Below are 24,013 nucleotides of genomic sequence, written 5' to 3'. Positions count from 1 at the left end.
AAAACAATAAATAAATAAATAAAAAATATATATACATATTTATATACATACATATATAAATATACTCTATAATAAAATAAAAATTGCATTTAGTGCACCTTACTGAAAATTAGTAATGTCCCATTTCTTAAGGTCACTCACTATGCCATGGTGCTTGTTCCTTGCTGCGAGCTCATAAGGATTACATCCAAGAAATATTTGAATATCTAGCACAAATTCTTGAAAATAATGAGAACTTTTTGCAATTAAATAGTTCTCAATTCTTGCATTTGAATACTCCCATCTTTAGAACATCAGAGAAATATTATATAAAGGTCTAGACTTTGGTCCGAATTAATGGTCCGAATAAATGGAATACCTTAGAAATAATACCAAATTTAGACAAATTATGTAATAATCTCCCAGAAGCAGATTCAGGTATTATGAAAATGAAATTGAGTAATAGAATTAAAAAATATGTAACTAAAGAGGGAAAAAAAATCAATAATTAAAGACAAGAACTACTTCCAGTATATAAATCAAATCAAAGCATTACATAATTTTTTACAAGAAAATAAAATAGAGATCATAAAGGCTGATAAATCAAAACAAATTGTAATAGCTACCCAAGAATGGGTTAAAAATAAGAAACAAGAAATAACGAATAATACCAAATTTAGAAAACTTCCTATAAACCCTATTGAAGTTATATATTTAGAACTTAAAAGACGAATTACAAAATTAGAGCAACTACATGAAATCAACAAAACCAAAAAGTGGTTTATTCTGAATGAAGGAAATGAACGTACACCAAAACTAAACATACAACTAAAAACCCACAAAATAGGAGAAAAGGTTCGTCCAATCGTAGACTTTAAGTATTCCATGTTATACAATTTAGAGAAATTTCTAAAACAGCAGCTTAAGCAATATCAAAACTCACAATTCGCAATTAAAAATACAGATGAACTTATAGAAGAACTAAACCAAATCAGTATTGAAGAAGACTCTAGGATAGCTAGCCTCGACGTGGTAGACATGTAGCCATCAATAACATGGGACTTAATAGACGATAAACTAAAAAATCTGGAAGTTAATAATGAAATTATAAATTTAATAGAATTTACATATAGAAGCAACTACTTTGAATTTGATGGAGATTACTATACACAGACGGATGGAATAAGCATGGGATCAGTAATAGGACCAAAATTAGCGGAACTAATCATGATAGATGTAGATAACAAAATTAGCAGCATAAGAGGTGTAAAATTCTATAAAAGATACGTTGATGATATTCTATTAATATATAATAAAGCAGAAATCGCAATAGAAGGAATTAAAAAACAAATCAATAACATACACGAAGCAATAAAATTCAAAGTAGAAGTAGAAGAAGAAACCAGTCAAGAAATTAACTATTTGGATATCACAATAAAAAGATTAAAACAGAGTTTAGAATTTCGAGCATTCAAGAAGCCAAGTTCGGGAAACATAACAATAAGATATCAATCTAATATACCACTGCATATCAAATATAATATATTTAAAATGGAATATTCTAAGATTAAACATAGAACAAGTCAAAAGATATATATACATAAGGACATAGCTGAATTAAAAAAGAAATTTCTTTTAGCGGGCTACCCGCAACGACTATTAAATAAATGGGAAATTAAATTAAATACTCCAAAAATACCACATAACAATGAACAAGCAAATAATACGAAGTATACTGCTTTCCCATATATCAAAGGCCTATACGAAGAAATTAACAAAGAAATCAAAAAACTAGACTTTAAACTTGCACCGTCATACCAAAAACTGTCTAACAGATTAAAACACCTCAACCCATTGAAAAAACAACAAGCAATAACTGAAGCTAAAAACGTAGTATATAAGATCCCTTGTACTTGTAATAATAATAAGCACTATATAGGAGAAACAAAAAGAAAATTGGGAGTTAGATTAAAAGAACATATAGCCGACTTAAAATATCATAGAATAAATTCCGTTTTTCATGACCATTGTACTCTAAACGGTTGCAAAATAGATAAAGATAATGTGGAAATCCTTCATAAAGAAAAAGAAACATATAAAAGAAAGTTTAAAGAAAGCATAGAAATTATAAAAAGTAAGGAATGTATAAATAAAAACTTTAGTATAAAAATAAACGAAAATTGGCTCAGCATATTATAAATTGGAACTAAGTAAATTATTTCTATATAAACTAAAAAGTAAATTATTTTTATGTAAAATAATAAAATAAAAATTAATGCCTATAAACAGAAGATTGCCACGAGGTGGCCCATCTACCACATCACTATGTAAATGAATACAGTCATATGCAACAAAACCAATAAGAATTCGTTTGTACAATAGAATCTCTGGCTTCGATGAAAAAAGATCGACTAGATGATAAAAAATTAATTAATGTACAGAGAGGTTTTAAAACAATTTTATGTTTGCAAAAATCTGTGATTTAAAGTTGGCTGAAGAGGGGCGTCAACAGCCCGAAACGTGTACAAAACTTAATACACGTATCAACTGAAGAAAAATTAGTGATGAAATTTGCCATGTGTCCGAAAAAATACACCATATAGTTTGTGTTCAAGTTGCAGAATAAGCACCGGCACGGTTTCATAAATACTACAACTCCCATCTTTAGTTAAAATTATCTTGGATTAAGCCTAGTAATAAAATATTTTCACACATGTATTATAGCTGATTCACTCTATGGTATTCTGAAATGAGTTCCATATAATTGTAAGAGATAAGAAACAAATATTTATTCACAAAACTGTTACAGTAGAGAACTATTTCTCCTCAACAGCCTCCATTCAAAATCCTTCTGCCATTTTTAACTGTTGCATCTACTCAAGTATAATACCCTTTTTCTTAGTGTGTGAGAGCCCCACTGCTAACACCACTGTATATAAAAATAATTTTACTATAAAAAAATTAACATAATTATGTGCTTCAGTGTAGTTTAAAGATTAAAATACTAAAACCTGTTCAAAATAGAAAAAATAATTCAGTAGCATGCAATTACAATTTATCTAGGTTTTACTCTAATTGTATTTTGAAAAAAAATCCAGCAATGAGTTACTTAACTTTCCCAGCAACATTTAAAATTGCATGTGTATGCCATCTGTTATGATTTTTTATTATTAAAAATGTTTAATATTTTTAATTATTATAAAATAGCAAAAAGCTTAATTTTGAGGTTAGGGATAGATTTTATAAAGAAAATTGTAAATGCTAACAATGAGTAAAATCATTATTAAGTCCAATCTTACTCAAGATGTGACACACGATCCCCTTTGTCTTCTCACCCCTTTGACCTTAAACCACCAAAATTTAATGGCATCAGTCCCTCTAATACACAAACCTCCCTGCAAAATTTAAGAAATTTTGAACAAAAAAGCACAGGAGCTATTAAGCTTCAAAGAGAGTGAACAAAATCATGTCCCATCTATACATATAGAAAAATATCCCAATTTTTTTGCATTTCTTGATGTTTCAAGGTCCCGAGTCTAAAAATGTAAAAATCTTGGGGGGGTCACTTTTGCCTGATCACCATACTTTCCCTCTGTTATATATAACAGAACCAGAAAAGTAAAAATATTAATATTTTTTGAATTGTTAAAAAACTCACAAAGTATTTTAAATAACTAATTGCTATTGACTTTTTGCTATGTATTTATTTTAAATCTTTTAATAATAAATTTTAAATTAATCTCTAACTGTTACTCTTTCTCTTAATAATATTATATAAGTGTGAACAACTTTACTAAGATAATAGTATAATGTAACCCTGATTTACAAGTGTACCTTGTTCTTGAAAACCTTTCATAAATATAAATCTTGTAAACAGACAAACTTTTCCATTATTTCTTATGATTGAAATTCATACTACTATTTTCTGACAATTTAATTACCTTATCCACCTTCTTCAAACAACATTACAAAATATATTCTCACTGATAAAATAATTGACAATCTTTCAGGACCAGAAAGTTAATTTATCAACTAAAAAAACAGCATAGAGCACACATTTCTTCAAAATTCTGAAACAGAATGATTCCATGAGCATTTCTTGTAATAAACAGTTTTTGAAGTTTTGTCATAGCCTCATCTGATCAACAACCACAATAGTAAATGTTCATTTCAATAGATTTCTGTAAAGCAAAGATCTAAATAAAAGAAATAAAACCAAATTGTTGATTAAGATATTCATCAACATGAAAAAAAACTAATACAAAATGAAAGAAGCAAATACAATATAAGAAATGAACATTAAAGGTATCAGTTTTTTTTTGTTTAATGGTAATAAAACAAAACTAAGTTAAGACAATAAATAGCAGAATACAAATTAAATATAGTAAAATAAAAATTACCAATAAAGAGTTTTTAACATAAAGATAACATTTATTACACTCATAACAAATATTAAAATGAATAGAATTATTCCACTAAACAATGTGAATGAAACAGAAAAACAAAGACTAAAACCAATAAACCATCTAATAGAACCACACAAGAATTTCAATCTTGTCATATTCATGATTAGAATACTTTGTTCTCATAAATATTGATTGGCACTCACTGTATTGAATATTTTATCTTTAAAATCAGAAACAGAGATAATATAAATCAGCTCCTTGTATTGAATTCTTAAATATCAAATTCTCATAAATCAAGATCACACTGAATACATTAAAAAATTATGGAACAATTTAAATTTTTAACAAGATTCAAATTAATTTTGTTTGAAATGTCTAGTTTTTATTGTTACATAGATCAGACTTTTGTAGACTTAGATATGGCTTATAAACCATGGGTACATTAACAAGAAATAACTGAATACTAAGTTGATTGAAAATATTTTCAGGAACAATTAAAAAAACTTTCTAACGTAAATAAATATTGTTCATATTCAAACTAAAAACTGAAGAAATACTGTAAAATCAAATTTTTAGAAAGTAATAATAAAATCAAAATTTTTTTCTCCTCTTATATTCTGTAAACATTAAACGTACTGTACAGGTAAATGTAATTTTGAATTATGTTACCTGAGCTTAACAATTGATTTTCAATCCAAGCAGTTTTATAAGCTACAACATTTGGATGATTTAGTCTTGCCAGTAGTTCTACCTCTCTCAATATCTAAAATTACATTAACATTTTAAATTAACTTAAAATATCATTATATTCTGAAAAATAAATAAATTAATTGAAACTTAAAATTTAATATATGAAAATTCAATATCTGAAAAAACAAAATAGGTAAATATATTATTAACTATTTTATTTTCTCAGATATTGAATTAACTTTGCACATATAAAATACTTACCTTCTGATATGAAATATAATTAGTATATCTGAAGTTTATTTTCTTCACTGCATAAATACACCGATCTACTCGTTTCAATGCCTGTATTAAAAATTCAAATTTATTCATTATAATATTATATTATATTATATTATACATATATTACATACACACACATAATTAATAAAGTATAAAACTAAAAAATTCATTCAAATATTTCATCTAAACACTTTTTAATATCAAAATTATCATGAATTTACCATGATTTCTTTCTAATTTGAAAATCATTTATTATATATAAATATAGTCAAACCTCAGATTTTGAATGCCTCACTTTTCAAACAATTCAGTTTATGAACAAAATTATTCAGAAGTTATTGGCATCGAGATCACTTCACATTATTAGACCTCATGACATGAACCATTGATGATCATGTTATTCAAATTAGATTTCAATGTACATATGAGTAAGATACTGCTTCCATTTTTCAGTATGCATTGCAACTGAATTTAAATCAAATTAATTAATAAAAATTGTGTTAATTCACATTTGTGTAATATAAATGACATCCACGATATATTATATTGTATTTGTAGGCATTTTTAAGCATGAAACACAGCTAAAAAAATAAAAACATGCTTTGTTTTGGGGATCAGGAATGAATTAATCCATTTTATATTGTACGTTCTTTGAAAATTAGCATAAAGTTGCTATTGAGAACAAATCATATAGGAACATTCTTCTTGAGGAAAAAAGTAATTTTTATTTTCTATAATTTTCTAATATTCTTTCACTGGTCCAAAACTTGCTGAACTTTGCATGATAAAAACTAAAGACATTATTAAAACCTTCATGATGTAATTTTTTACAATCATTAAGTTGACGACTGCTTTGTTGTTTATAACATAAAATCAACCAACCCTCAAATTATACTTCAATACACAAATAATATTCAAAATAATATATGCTTTGAAAAAAAAATGAAAATAATGGCATGTTAAACTTTTTAGATATCACAGTTCAAAGATATGATAACATTATCGCTTTCAAAAAATACATTAAATCATGTGACATCAGAAAAGTCATCAATTTCTATTCCAACACACTTATGTATATAAAAAAGAACATATTCAATATGTATAATGTCTAAAAACAATTTATAGAAAACAAGACTATACCCTGATAATTTTAGAAAACATACAAAAAATATTGACACCATATAATATTGTTCTAGCTGCCACATTGAACAACAAAATCAAAAATTTCTTCAAAATCAAAGAACCAATAGTAAAATAGATGTATTGTTAAATAATAATTTAGTTTATATTTTCACTTGTACTTGTCAACCAGAATATTATTACATAGGTGAGATGGGTAGAATGTTAAAAATCAGAATAAGAGAGCATAGATGGGCTGTAAAGTATAATTACACCAACTCAGCAGTTGCCACACACTGCAATCATGCCGGTAGCAAGATCTCACTTGACAGCAACAAAATTCTTAAAAAAGAAAAATTATTATTAAAAGAAAGTTTTTTGAACGTATTGAAATTATTAAAATAAACAAAATTAATAGAATAAATTTAAACACTGGTGTTGTCATCAATGAGATCTGGCAACCATTTCTACCAAAATAAGACGAGTCCATTTTAAGATGTTCTTTGTCTCCCACTCCCTTTTAATTCACTGCACTGTATACAGTATCAGATTTCCTGATAACAACAGTGAAAGCCTTTACACCTTATTTTTAACCAGTTTTTATGTTTTTACTACTTTATTAGTCAATTTTTTCTACATTTTAATCAAAATATTTTATTTTTACAGGTATACTCTATTATTTTTTAACAACATTTTATTTTATTATATTTATTTATTTACTTATTTTTAAATTTATTCCAGTTTTACTGGTTCTACCCAAAGGTTTTAATAATTAGTTATTCCAGTTGTCACTATAATTATTTTTAGGTAATTATTTTTTTTAAAATTTTTGTGAGTTATGCATATGTTAAATATAAATAAGTATTAAATACATTCTGTTAATTTCTTATATAGTTTTACCAATATACATAATAAAATAATTGAGAAGGGGCATAAAGCCCAAAATGCATATCCATTGTAAATTATAAAAAATAAAAATCTACTTTTTTCATCAAGAGAAGTGTTCCTGTATGATTTGTTCTCAATAGCAACTTTATGCTAAGTTCCAAAAAACATACAACTAATTGAAAGAACAGCAAGCAATCATGTACCATTTTATATTGTTTGTTATGTCTGTTATTGTTTTAAATCTTTTATTAGAAATCAATAAATTTTATTCAAATTTAACAAACCTTGCACACAACTCCAAATCCTCCTTTACCAATAACTTCCAATTCTTCAAATTCCTCCAAATAACGACTGGTATTAAAAAGAGGTTCATCACCAGATGAAGGTAATGGTCTAATTAATAACAATATATTAATAAATATATTATAAACATATTTAAAAACATATATACTATACTTATATATTATTAAAACTAAAGAATTTCTCCTTTTCCTAGCTACCTCACTTACAAGAAAAGCTTTACTATATTATTTTTTGAGATTATCTTAGATTTATATAAAATATTTTTCTATTCAATATAAAACAAAATTTAAACCAGTATTTTCCAATTAAAAATATATTACACATGTATAAAGAATATAATACAAAATATTAATAAAAACATTATAAAGTTTAGATATTATGACATACTTTGTTATAATTAGCATTGAAGCAATTAGTTAGTATACAGTAAAAGCTCGATACAATGAACCATAACAGGACCAAAGAAATTGATCTGTTATAATGTAAGTCTGTTTGCTTTTCATTTCTTTTATGATCCTTGGCTTTGTTTTACATAACAAATCCAAGACTTGTCATACATAGAATACATAATGTGAAAATCTATGCTGAAAAAATTTTTTAATAAATTTTATATTATTTTTTGTATTTATTTTTTACAAATAAAGTAAACAAATGATTATGATGAAATAAATAAAACAGTCTCTGTAATAATAAAAGAACAATGGTGTACAGACATTGAATAATAGTCCATAGTAGTGAAAGTCCATTACAATGAATGAGTTTTCTTATAATTTTACTATACTTTTGGCCAAACTAACATCAGCCATCCATAGTAAATGGTAATATCAAGCTTTTACTGTATTTTTAATTTTCTTATCATTTACTAAAATTGAATATCCTTAGCTAATTATTTAATAAAAAAATTAATAATAAAAAAAAAAAAAACATTTCCTTAAAAATATTGCTGCTAAGTTTGTCAGTTTGTTAAATTGTGTAGTACCTTCTTACTCAATTTTTATTGTAAAAATTTATTTTTTACTATTTTTGTTTTGATGATTTATGAATATGGTTAGATATACATCAGAAAATATTTCCTTTAATTTATTCAATAAATCATTTGTAGTCACTTGTAAGTTTAAACTGTCTGTTATTCAGTAAAATTGAAAAACACTGATCTAAATACTAAATTACATATATTTTACATTCAATTTTAATTATCATTTCTAATATATCTACTAGATATATACAGAATGGACCAAAAATAGTTATACTTTATACAGTTAGAAACCAGTCAATATGTACAAGACTTGTCCGTCTGCATTTTTCCATATAATATGTAGATAGTTAATATATAATAGTAAAAACAATTGTGTTCAGTCAATATTTATGTATCTCAATCATGCAGATGTCTTCCCTCAACATTCCTTTTCGCATGTGTTAACTAATGTATACCCACTTTTGACCCATCTGTAGCAGTAGTATTTTTTAATTTTTTTTCTATAATTTAACTTAAATATTATCTAAGATTACAAATCATTTTTTCATTTATTACAACAATATTGGTAAACTTTATTCTAAATTTCAAAAGTTTCTCAATAATAAAACTAAATGATTACATCATTAATAGATTTTAAGATTTTCTTTGATTAGTAAAAAATGAAGTACCGTATTTACTCGCATATAAGACAAGATTTTTATTCATTTATCACAGCTTCAAATTCCTAGGTCGCCCTATACATGCGAGCGAAAGATTCTTTGCGTTTTTGCAAATAATTTTTGTGAACAGTGTATTTGCATTTTTTCCTGGCTTGTATTTAAAAACAGAAGTATTTTATCTGAGTCGTTTGAATCATTCTCGCATATTGTCAGGAGTAAAGATGAATAGCAATAGAAAAAGCAAAGCTTTTGAATTGAATTCCAGATTGAAATTCCAAAATCACATGGGAGCACAATATAAGTTTTAATCCATTCCCACGTGAAAACAGATGATGATTTGGAAATCAGAATTTGGAGAAACTCATAAGTGTAATCAACAGAGAGAGTTGATTTGACTGTTAAGAATTGGCAAAAAAAAAAAAAAAAGGTTCAGCTTTACATAAACAAATTATGTTGTCGATTTTACAAGATATTTCCTTAAAGTTTAAAATGCTAGTTATTTTTGCAGGACAATGTGTGCATTTATGTTCATTTGATATTTTACTTGTGATTAAATGAAATAAAATTAGAATTGTATTAGCTAATTTTCTTTATTTTGATCTTTAAAGTCATACCTCGTCCTATATGCAAGGTTGTCTTATATTCAAGTAAATACAGTAATTATAAATTTATAATGAAGAATATGTATGTTATATGTATATATGTAATTAAGTTTACCTTGGAATTGATATTATATTTATACGTGATAATTTTTTTGTTGATAAGTTGGATGACTGTAAAATAAAAATCAGATAAGACAAATTAACACAATCAATAAAATTATTATTAGAAAAGCATTTACTTACAAATTGTAAACTTTGAAGAGACAGTTTTGCTTTATTAACCATTTCTGAGAAGGCTCTCCGAAATGGTAAACGCATATTTTCTAAATCTGCTACTGAGAATGTTGGCTCTAAAATCTAAGAATTATTTGAAAATTAGTTCAAAAATCAAATTCTCAAAAGAAATGGCATAAGCATCACAATAAAAATATAGACTTACTTTGGTTTTTGACAAACTTTGACATATTGCTGAAATATAACAATGAACATAACATTAATTATATTGCATCTATTAAAAATTAAATATATTATGTATTATAATGCATTATTAATATAAATTTCAAAAAATTCAAATTTTTTAAAATTTATATTTTTTAATTTAAGATATTTCTCTAAGTTTTGAAATAACTGGAGAGAGAGATCATAAAAACTCACACCTTTAAAATCCAGCAATGAATTTAATAAAACAAGAATGTTTTTGATCAGTTTCACTGACCTTCTTCAGTTACAGTGGATCAGAAAAATAAAAGAATGTAAATACAAAATTTAAAAAATATAAGTACAATTGTAAAAGAACAAGAATTTGAATACAAGGATGTTATTTTAAAATAACAAATAAATAAATAAAAAGATGTGGACAACTTGTCTACCATATAGCAGCCTGTTTACAAAATTTAATTTTATTAAAGGTTATTTATTCATTTATTTTTCACTTTTTATTTTATTTATTTCTTTTATTTTTATTAATTTCACTTGCAATTGCTGTTATTTTTATTTATTTATTTATTTGTACAACATTCTGTACCAATTCAAAACTTTTTTGAACTGTACGAATTTTTTCAAATTTGGTGTTCCATTTAGCCGCACTGTTTTTCAAGAAGTGCTATAACTCGGATAGTATTCAATTTCACCTGAAGATGGTAACTGTAAGTTACCAAAAGTGCTTGTGAACATCGTTACATTTTAACTTTTCAACGTGGTAACGCCACAAAACGTGAGTGTAGTTTATGATAATTATTTATTTGTTATTTTAATATAACATCTTTGTATTCAAATTCTTGTTTTTTACAATTGTACTTCCATTTTTTATATTTTATATTTACGTTCTTTTATTTTTCTGTTCTATTGTAACTGAAAATAGTCAGTGAAACTGATCAAAAACATTCTTATTTTATTAAATTCATTACTGGATTTTAAAGGTGTGAGTTTTTGTAAGATAGTTCAAACACTTATTTTTAAAATATCTAATTCAATAGTATTTATACTTAATAAAATTCATTCACTCAATACTATTTCAGTATTATTAATTAAAAATTTTAAAGCTTGATTGATTGATGAATGCAAGACACCAACATATTGTGGCTAGATCAAATGTATGGAAAATTATATCCTCCACTATAGATGATAAATTATGGGATTCTGAATTAAATTTGGACATTAATCTGCCAATGCAGCAAGCCAACATCTTATTATACAATCAACAGGTTCTGTAAATTTTAAAGCAGTATTTTAAAATATTCAATAATCTTGCTACAATTTTGATCAAATCTATCATTTAATTTCACTTTTCACTTCTATATATTAATTTCAGATTTTGACCACAGTTCACTATTAAATAACATTAATCATTTAAGATTCATGTCTAAAATTAAGTTTTTTTAATTTAATTTATTATTTTATTTTAATCTATTCAGTCTAATTGAAGAATTTAGTATTATATTAAACAGCTTCATTATTACTTACAAGAAATTTTGTCTTAAATTTTTATATTAAATAACAAATTTATTGAATGATAATATAATGTTTCAGTTCATTTGAATTGATAATTTTTATTAAACTTAATCTTAACTATAAAAACAGCAAAAATACTAAAAGTAATTTGCAAATTAAATGTTTAAATTCGATGCAATTTATATTTTTCACAATTTATTCTTGTAAAATAAAAGTTTCAAAATAGTGCTGAATGTCAGCTATCAATTTTTGTACCTAGATAAAATGTGTATATCTAATATCTATTAAATATACATGTTTTATCTGGGTATAAGTATTACTGGATATAAAATTTGAAAAAATATTGCTACTTACTATTGAAAAGTGCTCTTCGTTTTTGAGCATCACTTTCATAAAACACACACAATTCTTCTATCAAAGATAATAATAATAATGTTCTGTTTGCATCTTGACGTCGAGCTAATGTATTATATGACTGACAAAGAACTTTTGAATTATCATTTATACTTCTCAGTATTTCTGTAATTATCATAGAAAATTAAAATATAAAAAAAATTAGTTTTCCAAAATTATATTATTAATTTTACACTAATAATCTAAATAATAATTATAATTCCTGAAAAATTTTATATTTCAAATTTTTCTTAAATATTATAATTTTAAACATTTTAATAAAATATATTGTTTATCTTGTTTAATAAATTGTTTTGAGTAAATATAATTTATTAAATTTCTATAGATAACCTAATGAAACAGTTTTTTAAATATTTTTCACTTAATACTGAAAACAATATTTATATCTATAGGATAAAAGAAAAATATCTAGGTGTTGGGAAATTGCTATAGTTTCTATATTTCTAACACAAAGGTGATAAAAATTATTTGACACATATCTTATTAAATGGAAATATAGATGCACACCTTAATATTCAATGTAAGCACCAGCACCATCCACCACCAACTTCCTCAAACAATGAAGGATTGTGACATGGATGGATGGCCATTTCTCTGTGTGTCCACAACCAAACCTGTGGTCATTAGATTTGAATGAAAATTCTCAGTTGTTTCCAGGCAGATTATGGCACAATGTCCTTTCACCATATGCCACCATCTCTGCACAGCAACCATTGATTTCCACATCTCATAAAATGCAGCATTTTATGCTCATACCTGAACAGACATGCAGTTGGCCATCTTTTTCATCACCGCATATGTGGTCTGTCAGTTACTGTACACACCACTGATGTGGGAATTATGAAATTCCATTGATTGATGTACATGAACACAAATTTTATTAAGACTGCATTATTATTAGAAAAATTATAGCAATTTCTCAATGTCTAGTTACATTGCACCACCTATAGATGATTCATGTTTCTATTTAATGTAATTATATTTATTTGCATTTAAAATATAGCTTTAAAATTTAGGTTTTAATTTTTAATTACTGTGTAGTACCAATGTCAATTGTATGCAATTCATAGGGTGCAATGAAACTCCATGCCAATATTTCACAGATAGATTCTAGAATCAAAAATAAGCTTAAAATCCTCTATAAATGTTTTTCAAATTCCACTTCATTTTTTGAAATTGACCTATCAAAAAATCATTAAACATTCATATCCAAGGGATATATTATGCAGTTATTGTAAATTATTCTGTTTAATTTTGTAAAATACAAAATATTATTCAAAGTAAGTTTTAAAGAATAGTTGGAAAACAAGTTCCTTTCCAATTATTGTTTTTTACTGTAAAATGGATGAATACTGCAAAATTTTAGAGTAAATAAAGCTTTGTTTACATTCATTATAGTAGTGTCTACTCAAGCTATATTTATTTACCTCAATCTGTTGACAGAAACATAAACAAATACAAAAATTACTTTAAAATGTTGACAATTCCACAGTGTTAGTACTTTGGTAAAAAATTTGAAAAGTATCTTTTTTGGCAGGCCAAATCATGAAAATTAAGCAGAATTTGAAAAATGTTTGTAGCTGATTTTAAGCTTATTTTTGATCCTAGAATTAATCCATAAAATATTGGCATGAAGTTTTGTTACATTTTATATATTTAAAAATCACAATATATTTCTTTCTTAGATTTGCGTTTTACAGACAAGATAATTCAAATTCTATGTTAACTGTTAATAATTAATTAATTGTTACTTTAATATTGGCATAATTTATAGATCTATGCAGTAACTGAACAATTTTATTGCCAAGGAAACAATTTAGCCATGGCTTGTATAAAAGTTTTCTCTACTGGCATATATAAACATACACATTAATATATTACAAAAAATTGCTGTTAATACAACTAATTATGCTATTTCAGTATCATCAAATACTAATTACATTAACAAACTGAAAATTGAGGGCACTGTTCTAGCAGTACCCCCAATTTTCATTGGCACATTTTTGTGCTGTCCCAGAGTTAACCTACTTTTGTCTAAATCAATTATACTGTTTTTAAGTGAGATAGTGGTTTCAGCTAAAACTCTCATTTTTACATTTATTGTTGCTAGAGACACTTCTAATTCTGCTAATAATCAGAGATGTGGAATTAAATCCAGGTCTAATGTCCCATATACCACCTTCCTCCCCTCATGGAAAGCGTTTACAGTCTCCCAGCAAATGTCAACATTTCCTAATAAACCAGTGCTAAAATCATCATGCCTAAAAGACTACTTTTCATCGCAGGACATGAATTTGCTAATTCCTGAGAATCCTTTCCTTTTTGAAGATCACTTTGAAATCATTTTGTCAAAGCTAAAAGAAATGTCATCCAAATTTGATTGGCTAACTAATTTGCATAAAAAGCAGGAAGAATGTCTGACCAGCATGGAAGAGAAATTACTGAGCTTACTACTTTCAAGTCAGTATGTATCAATAATTTTTCCTTACAGTCTTATTATACAGATTCAGTTTATAATGAATTAAGACGAAATAATATTGTTATGTCTGGTTTAAGAGGTAATGACAAAGATTTGATAAATAATTCTAAAGAATTTCTTAAGTTATTTAAAAAGAAAAATGGAGAATATATTTCTTTCAAAACTTGCTATAAAATATCAAAATCCAATCTAATTTTAGTAGAACTTAATTGTTTAGAGAATAAAAAGACAATCTTTAGAAATTTAAAAGTAATACAAACATCCCAGATTTACTCAAAGATCAAAGATTTTGATGATTTAACTTTTAGATCTAGGATGAGACATAAAAGTCTGCTTTTCCATTATATTAAGGCAAGATCTTTAAATAAAACTGCCTACTTGAGAGCTGACTGCCTGACAATAGATAAGAAAAAATTTACTTTTAATTTAGAGATAAATGAATTGCAAAAAATAGATGTTTTTTATGACAAACTCAATGTTTAGAAACTTCAGATTGATCTACTTACAAGGAAGATATCACTAATACAATTTCAATGAAATCTTTTCTTGGAACTGTCATAGAACACTGGATGTAACTGCAAAAGACCAAGATTTTATAGAAATTTTGCAAACTTATGAATAATAATATAAGTTGCATTATAGCAATAGTTGAAACCTGGTTGACTTTTTCTTACAAAAAAACTGTTATCAACCTTAAACCCCACTTTATTTATTGACGAACAATTAGCAAGAAAACCATTTGGTCCAGGCTGACCATCTGGAGGATTAACTTCAGCAACTTCTCAAAGTTTGGGCCATCCGGGATTATCATCAAAATCTGACAATTTTATGGTGTTTATGTTTATTTTTGACAAAAATTTATTATTATGGAAAGCTGATTTAGTTACTTTTCTTGTATATTTAAATATACTTAACTATGATGAATCATTAACTGATCTAGAGATATTAATACAATCTTTTCTTCAGGATGACATACTTATAATAGGTGATGTTAATGCCAGAATAGGAGAAGAAATAGACAGTATTTATTCTGGCTCTAATACTCGAATTTTCAACTCTTGCAAATCTAATGATTTAATACTCAATCAAAGACAAAAAAGTATTTACAGTGATTAAATCTTATAGATTGTATATTTTAAATTTCTGTAATGTTAATGATTATCCAGCTAATTTTACTTTCATTTCATCCAATGGTATGTCAGTAATAGATCTGATATCATTAAATGTTAATTTATTAGATAACTTACAGGTCTTCAACATCATTGACAAATTTAGTTCTGATCACTTTCTGACCTCAACAATTCTTAATTTAATACAGAAAAGGCTATAAAAATTATGTTGAACAAATAATTATTTATTGTGACATTGTCACAATGCTGGGCTGCAATTTTTAATCACATTTTTAATTTATTTAATTTAAAATATATGCTCTCCAGGGAAAAATATGATGTACAAGGGCAAGCCACCACTACAAGTAATGGCTTGCCCTGTACATCATACTTTTCATTTAAAGGAGTCGTACCGTCATCTATTAACCACTTTCAAGGAAATATTTTTGAATTGAAATAATGTGACTTACGGTTTGCGTTGGAAGTTCATATATAGTTAATTGGGGCCTCTTGTCCCTAAGGTTTCCATATTTGGTCTCAGATTTTGTCTATCTAACTTCATTCTCGAGATTAAGGAAAGACAGATAGAAAGACTACAGTGAGAATTTATACATCTACAATTTTTTCAAATTGCAGCCCAATTAAAAATTCATTTACTTATAATCATTAAATTTATCATAAGATGGCATCTTAACCATCTACATCTGGGTCTAAACACTTTGTTTCAGATTATTAATTAACCTTAATATATCACAATAAAAATCTAACAGATTATTTGATATATTGGGTTATGTATGTTATTATATACTAATTACTATTATTTAATGAATTTGTAAACAAAAAAATTCTAACCATTGTCATAACCATCATAGTTGGTATGTGTTCTTCTTGGCCAATTCCTTAATTTTTCTTCAGGATTATTCTTTGATAATTTACTTCCTGAAAAATTTAACAACAAAGTTTTATATATCACAGTTAAATAAAATTTAATTATAATTTTATTTAATCATTTGGTATAGTTTAGCCTAATAAGCTCTTTTACACTAATTATTATTTATTAAATTTTTTCTACATAGAATAAAAATTTTATTCACAAATCACACAGATGTTTTTTTATTTTAAAGATTTATTTTTATAAATAGCTTTAACAATGACATCTTGTCACATTGACAGTAGTAGTGGATGAAAACAAAAGCTAATGGGGTAAATGTTACATATTGACAAAAACATGTTTTCTTAAAAAGATGCTAAAAATTGTGAAAAATGAAGTAATTTCTTACATTTTTATTATAAGAGACAATTTGCTTAGGAATTTTCTTATGATTTTGCACATTCAAATAAATTATTTATCCTTAAGTAATGCAGCTGTTTGTTTTATTTTTCTGAATCACTAAATCAAAATTTGTTGTAGGAAGTTACAGATAACTTGAATTATGTAATGTTCTCACAGAGCTCAAAATTACATTCATTTAGGCCTACATAAGAAAAAGTGATGCATTTGTAAATTAAAAAAAGTCCACAAGAGGGAGTAACATGATAATCATATTCAACACAAAACTTATAATAGCAATAAAAATAACCACTGTCTTTCCGCATTACACCACTTTAAATTCAAACAAAAGTAGATATGCAATTTTGAAAGTACTTATGTATCCATTCTGTTTGAAGGTAACACTGAAAAGACAGTGGTTGTTTTTATTGCTTCCACAAAAGGGAGCTATGTTAAACAATGTTATTGTCTACTTTAACATTTTAGAATTGGATTACTTTCAAATGGTTTTAAATTAATGAAATTTCAAATTTTTCTAAATAATTAAAATGTCAGTTTTTTATTTTTTTTGCCTGAAGTTCAGATTTGGAAGCTTTAAAATACTTGGGATTGCATATAAATTTTTTTTGGTATTAATTTTCTCCAATAAAGGCACTTTTAAAGATTTTTTTCTCAAATTAAAATGTAAAAATTTAGCTTTTATACTGGAAATTTGCTCTTTCTCGAATTCATTAAACCCTTCATTTTTTTTTAAATTAAAAAAGTGAAAGGTACAAATTCAAGAAAAGGCAAATTAGTAAGTTAAAAAGTAATATATACATATTTCTTTTTGAGAAGTTGGCTTTACAGTCTTAATGAAGAATATTCTAATTTCAATTTGTATGCAATTGAAATTGGAATAATGTAGTTGAAATGCAACTAATTACTTTCTTTAACTTAAAAAAATGCTATTATGTAACTGCAGTTATGTAACAGCAGTTTTTTCCAAAGACAAATCTTACCAATTTTCTGGAAAATAGCTAGTTTTATAATCACTAGCTAATCCAAACATTTCGTCCAGACTTCAAAACAAGAACTTCTGCGCCAACTTCCATAACACACAGCTCCTGACAGATCATTGAAATTTCTGGCAATACCTACATTGATTTGGACTTAGGGAACATCCCTACTGTGACTGTGATGACATCTCCTTACAGAATGCCACTCACTTGATCTTTGACTGCACCAAACACGCCAATCACTGGATTAATCTGGAAAGAGTAACGCTAAAAAAGGGCTTCAATTAGCCCTGTCCACCACAAGCTCTTGTGGAAGATCCGGATATTTTTGCAGCCCTAGAAAAATTCATCCGCGCTACCAGCGCACTGGACCCTACCTTTAACTAGTTTGTCCTATGTTATTGGACCTTTTGTATGTTTATTACTGTATTAATGCACCCATTATGCCTTACTTAGTTTTTTCCTTGTCATCTATAAATGCAATGCAGGTGCTCATGAGTCTTCCTACTTCACCATCTATCCTATCTTATTTTTTCTTCACCTCCCGCCTTCCTCAACTCTTCTCATCTTTCCTATCCTCTTTCACACCCAGGCAATACCTACAAGTAGTCCTGGGTCTTCATCCCCTTTGTGCAAATAAAAAAAAAAATCACTAGCTAATGTCAAAGATTTATTAAATAAAATTCCTATTGGATTTAGTAATCATAACAACTTTAGCTATCTTTCCAAACAAAACTAACTTCCATCATATATAAAAATGCTAAATAATCCAAGTTAACTAGAGCATCTACAGCAGATTTTGATTTAGTAATTCAGAAAATTAAAAAAAAAAAAAAAATAGAAAAAGTATTTATACTTATGTACAAAATCATTAGTAAATTGCCTGAAAGTAAAACTATGAGAAATTATTTTTTTACAATTTTTTGGCATATTTTTAAAAAAACATGCATACCACTAATATACAACATTTAGCCATTAGCTTTGTTTTCACCCACTACCTCTGGTACATAAGGCATCATTGTTATGCCTATCAGCATTCAAATAGAATATGAATTAAACTAAAGTAACACCAAAAGACAGTAAGTTTTATTACTGTTAATATGAATTAAGAAAAATTAGAATAAAAAAAACACAAAAAAATTTTTAAACATTTAAAATATTTAATTAGGTTTCCGTTACTGGTTTTATAGACTTTAAAGAATTAAAAGCTATTGGCTTTCTTCAGTAAACAAGGAGCAGTTGTTGATATAGTTTTATTGAAGGCGATGCATTTCGGGTCTTAATGACCCCTCTTCAGTCCTTAGATTTTACAAAGGGAGATAGGTCAGGATTACATTATACAGAATAATATATATAACATTTTAACAAAATTTTTTTATAAAATTACTTACATGGTTGATTGTTGGTTACAATTGACATTAAGGGGTATATTGGGTAATCGACTGTTCAGAACACTCTGCAGCAAGGCAACTCTGGTAAATTACCTATCCAGTCAATTACCCAATATATCCTTTAATGTCAATTGTAGCTCCAACTCTGCAAACCTGGAATATATCATACAAAATAGCAACGAATTGAACCTTAAAAGAAATTCCAGGATTTCTTTTAAGGTTCAATTCATTGCTATAATGTCAATTGTAACCAACAATCAACCATGTAAGTAATTTTATAAAAATATTTTGTTAAAATGTTATACAGGGTGGGCCAGCGAAAACGAAACGGCAGAGTGTTCGTGTTCGTCCAAGCAAATCGCTTGGACAGGTCGATTTTACTCTCGAGGGGACATCTTTTTGCAATAAAGTTTTTGCGATTCTGAATATTAACTAAACAAACATTTTTTTTGAAATAAATGTTTGTTTAGTTAATACAAAATAAATGAGTTTTTAAAATTTTTTGTTGTCTGTTGTATTCAGAATCGCAAAAACTTTATTGCAAAAGATGTCCCCTCGAGAGTAAAATTGACCTGTCCGAGCGATTTGCTTGGACGAACACGAATACTCTGCCGTTTCGTTTTCGTTCACCCTGTATATATTATTCTGTATAATGTAATCCTGACCTATCTCCCTTTGTAAAATCTAAAGACTGAAGAGCGGTCGTTAAGACTCGAAATGCATCTCCTTCAATAAAACTATATCAACAACTGCCCCTTGTGTTACTGAAGAAAGCCAATAGCTTTTAATTCTTTAAAGTCTATTTAAAATATTCATTTCAAAATTTTTAGAAAAATCCATTTCAGTTTTATTTTTAACTCATAGCAATTTACTATAAAATATTTTCAGTTGAAAAACACTAATTGGGTTGCAATTCTCAAATTGTAGATCTAGGGATTCCCATTGTTGTCTGTCTATCCTTAATGTTAAGAACAGAGTTAAATAGGTGAAAATTAAGACCAGATATGGAAAGCTCAAAGGAACTGAGATTTAATTAACTATGTATGAACTTCCAGTCTAGACTGGTAGTTACATGAGTTTTTAAATTAAAATCTATATATATACATACTAAAAGCAAAATGTTCTGTCACTGCCAAAACCAAAACCAAAACTATAACAGTTTTCTTCTCAAAACTACTGGAGTGGGTAAATAAACAATCACAAACAAAACCTTTTTAACCAATAATTGAACTTTAACATAACTTCCGAATGTTTTTGGCCTTCACCAAGGCCTGCCTCAGGTAATGAACTAAACTGACTTCCAAATTGGAATGCTAGAATGTAGAATGATGTTTGACTTTAACCTTTAAATATATCAAATCACACGGCTGATTGACTTCGTTCGAATTTCTTGTACAGGTATTTCCATGCATGCACCACTGTCTCGCAGTCTTTAAAGTTAATACAGTTGCCTTTCAAGTTGGCTTTATAAATTTCCAAGAAACTCCAGGTAGTGAATATGGTCTGTTTGAAAGGCCTGCCTAATTAATCTGGTGTTCTGGAGGTCTGCATGAATACCAGATTTAAAGACTGTAAGACAGTGGTGCATGTGTGGAAATACCTGTACAAGAAATTCAAACGAAGTCAATCAGCCACATGAATTTGATATATTCAAAGGTTAAAGTTGAACATCATCATTCTACATTCTAGCGTTCCAATTTGGAAGTCAGTTTAGTTCATTACCTGAGGCAGGCCTTGATGAAGACCAAAAACGTTCAGAAGTTACTTTAAAGTTCAATTACTGGTTAAAAAGGTTTTGTTTGTGATTGTTCAAAACTAACACTTTACAAAGAAGTACTATAAATAAAGACTCAACTCTACCTGGATAAAATATAATCAAATCAATCAAGATTGACAACAAGTACTTTATCCACACTTTTTTATTATTATAAACATAATATTTCAGAATCTGTATATCTGTATATATGTTCCATCACCATTGCACACAAATAACATAAACTTAAAAATTAATATGATTTACAATTTGAAAATTTCAAAACTTTTAAAGTTTTTATGAATGTTGTTTTAAAAATTTGATTCAATTGATTTGATTTTAATTTTATTTAAATTAATTAATTTTGATTTTATTTTTAATTTTAGTTTTGGTTTCAGTTTTGGTGTAAAGGACAGAATTTTAATTATTTTATTATTTTAAAATTTAATTATTATTTTTAGTTTTAATTAACTGGCTACCTAGTATGATTAAAAATTTCTGCCCAATTATTGCTCATTACATATAATTTTTCTTTTAAAAGTTTTACAATATTAAAATAATCTGAAAAATGGCAAAATTAAAAATGTATTTGTAATTTGCATTTTCCTCCATTACTTATGCACAAATTTGATATAAAAATAATAAATGTCATCTAACATCAGCATTAATGCATTGATAGGATTCAGCTATTTCAGTTTTGGTCACTTTTTTTTACTGTATTTAAGGCAATAAGAAAAATAACCAATAATAATATCTATTATTTTAAATAATAAAACAATATATAAAATTACCACTACAGATGACTAGATCATAAACAGTAAAGGTTAAAGTGTGCCTAGGTAACCCAATGGCAGTGCTTCGGTTAGGTTGGTTTAGTTAGGTTAACTACGTTTTTAGTACACATTTCCTTTTTTTTCTTTTGTTCAAGAACTACCGTGAATCCAGATGTTAAACACTGGGCAGCCTAACAGAGGCTCCCCTCCAGGAGGAGTCCATCAGGAGCAGGAGCAGTCAGAAGTGACGCCATTGGGGTTACCTAGGTACACTTTAACCACAGTAAATAAGATGAAATACCATAAACTCGTATCTAAGTGATTGATAGAAGACTAAATCTCATTATTATTATTAGAGCCTTTCAAATCAAAATTGATAAATCTCAAAACAGTAACAAAATGGCTTTATCATTCAAAAAATTCATAGGATATATTAAAAAGGCAATTTTTGAAACTGAACTCATCATTACTCAATTAATTAAATGTCATATTTGATGGTCCTCTTAGGTTTTGTTTGACTACATTCTTACTATTTAAATATCTCATTTTTGTATGTAATACAGTAGTTTAACTGCCTTTAAATTATTTCAATACAGTGAAAGCATAAAAAAGTAACTTGAATTTTCAATGTAACATCTAACAGACAATTTCTAATTTGGGAATGAGCTTACTTTTATATAAGTTTTTAGTCCTTGGTGTAATTCAAATCACTTTGCTGTAAAATTTTTACTTACATACAGTAGCTATTGTTTTACATAAATAAATTTTAAAAGATTCCAACTTTATCAAGACATGCTTTAGAAAGATCCATTCAACTAAATGTTTTAAATGAATTTGTTATTTTGTTACGAGGAATGTTAGGAGAATGTGTGTAGTTGGATTGAGGTCAACTTTTGTGACCTCAAGACAAGAGCTCTCCATTTACATCTGGTCTCAATAGCATTATGGAAACCAGATAATGTCATCCTTGTGATGCATCATCCTCTTTACTTTCAATCAATCCAATTTTGGTTACATTAACCTCCATGGTTACCTTGTCCAGCTTGACGGCCTTTTCAAGCCTTCATCATCTGGCGATATGTGCAAATTTACGTACGTTTTAGTTTAGCAAGCTAGTTTTTATTACAAAAATATCGGATCAACTATTAGAGGCAATGAAGATCTTAAATTTAAATTGTTTTCAAACATTTCATTTTTATTCCAAAAAGCACAAAATTATAATCCTAAACAAAAATAATTTCAAATGTATAAAAAAATTATGGTAATCTTTATTACTTTTACTTTCTTATATACTAACCTTTAACCCAAGTCATAATTTCATACAATTATCGATCACATATCAAGCGTCTGCTCTCCAATCTTAAAACCTTCTCACATGGCTTCGAACCAAAACAAGTTTCTTAAAATACGCCACCTACACATTATGTACATATATTTCTAGATGAGTATAAAAATAAAACTGTCTTATAAATAATTTATATTTTTAACTAAAACACAAAATAAATTAAGATAATACAGTAGTAATTTTAATTAATAATAAAAAAGCTACATGAGCATAAATAAAATTTTTAAATATAAAACAATAAAATACTGTATGTATTTTTTTTTTTTTTTTTTTAACTCTTTCCGCCCTGTGGGCACTAAGCGGGCCTCTTTTAGTAGGCCCATTATGGGTTCGGCCAGGCCCACAATGGGGCGACCGGGTGGTGAGGGACGGGGCCCGACATATCCGAACGGACCACCCCCCGAAAAATTCCTGGGGATTATTCGACCCGTTCGGATTCGATCCCGGGTCCCCCAGAGCGGTACGCTGCCACCTTTACCGTTCGGCCATCCGGCCGTCAATTGTATGTATTTGTATGCGTATACAGTATATATATTTTTATGTGTCCCATAATTGTGCCCCATGTTTTATTTTAAAGCAATTGTGTTGAAATTCATGAACATTAAATTATTGAGTTGAAGAAAAAGTTTC

The 24,013-nt window shown here is 27.1% G+C and overlaps 1 protein-coding gene across 1 annotated transcript; it reads right to left on the bottom strand.

The window, feature by feature from the left end:
- Positions 1–284: 284 nt before the first annotated feature.
- On the bottom strand, positions 285–23,450 carry LOC136990271 (eukaryotic translation initiation factor 2-alpha kinase 1-like). The gene is made up of 10 exons (XM_067288656.1): positions 23,336–23,450; positions 16,706–16,792; positions 12,206–12,370; positions 10,341–10,369; positions 10,145–10,258; positions 10,017–10,072; positions 7,646–7,754; positions 5,337–5,417; positions 5,055–5,148; positions 285–358 (listed from the first exon to the last, which is right to left on the bottom strand). Exons 1-10 carry the CDS (start codon positions 23,349–23,351, stop codon positions 294–296), a joined length of 816 nt encoding a protein of 271 aa, XP_067144757.1. The 5' UTR covers positions 23,352–23,450; the 3' UTR covers positions 285–293.
- Positions 23,451–24,013: the final 563 nt, after the last annotated feature.

The sequence above is a fragment of the Centruroides vittatus genome, unplaced genomic scaffold (genome assembly GCF_030686945.1).
Source record: "Centruroides vittatus isolate TY-2023 unplaced genomic scaffold, ASM3068694v2 scaffold_899, whole genome shotgun sequence".
Taxonomy (NCBI): Eukaryota; Metazoa; Arthropoda; class Arachnida; order Scorpiones; family Buthidae; genus Centruroides; species Centruroides vittatus.
Note: the sequence above shows the minus strand (reverse complement) of the source record. Positions and strands in the feature narration are given on the sequence as shown.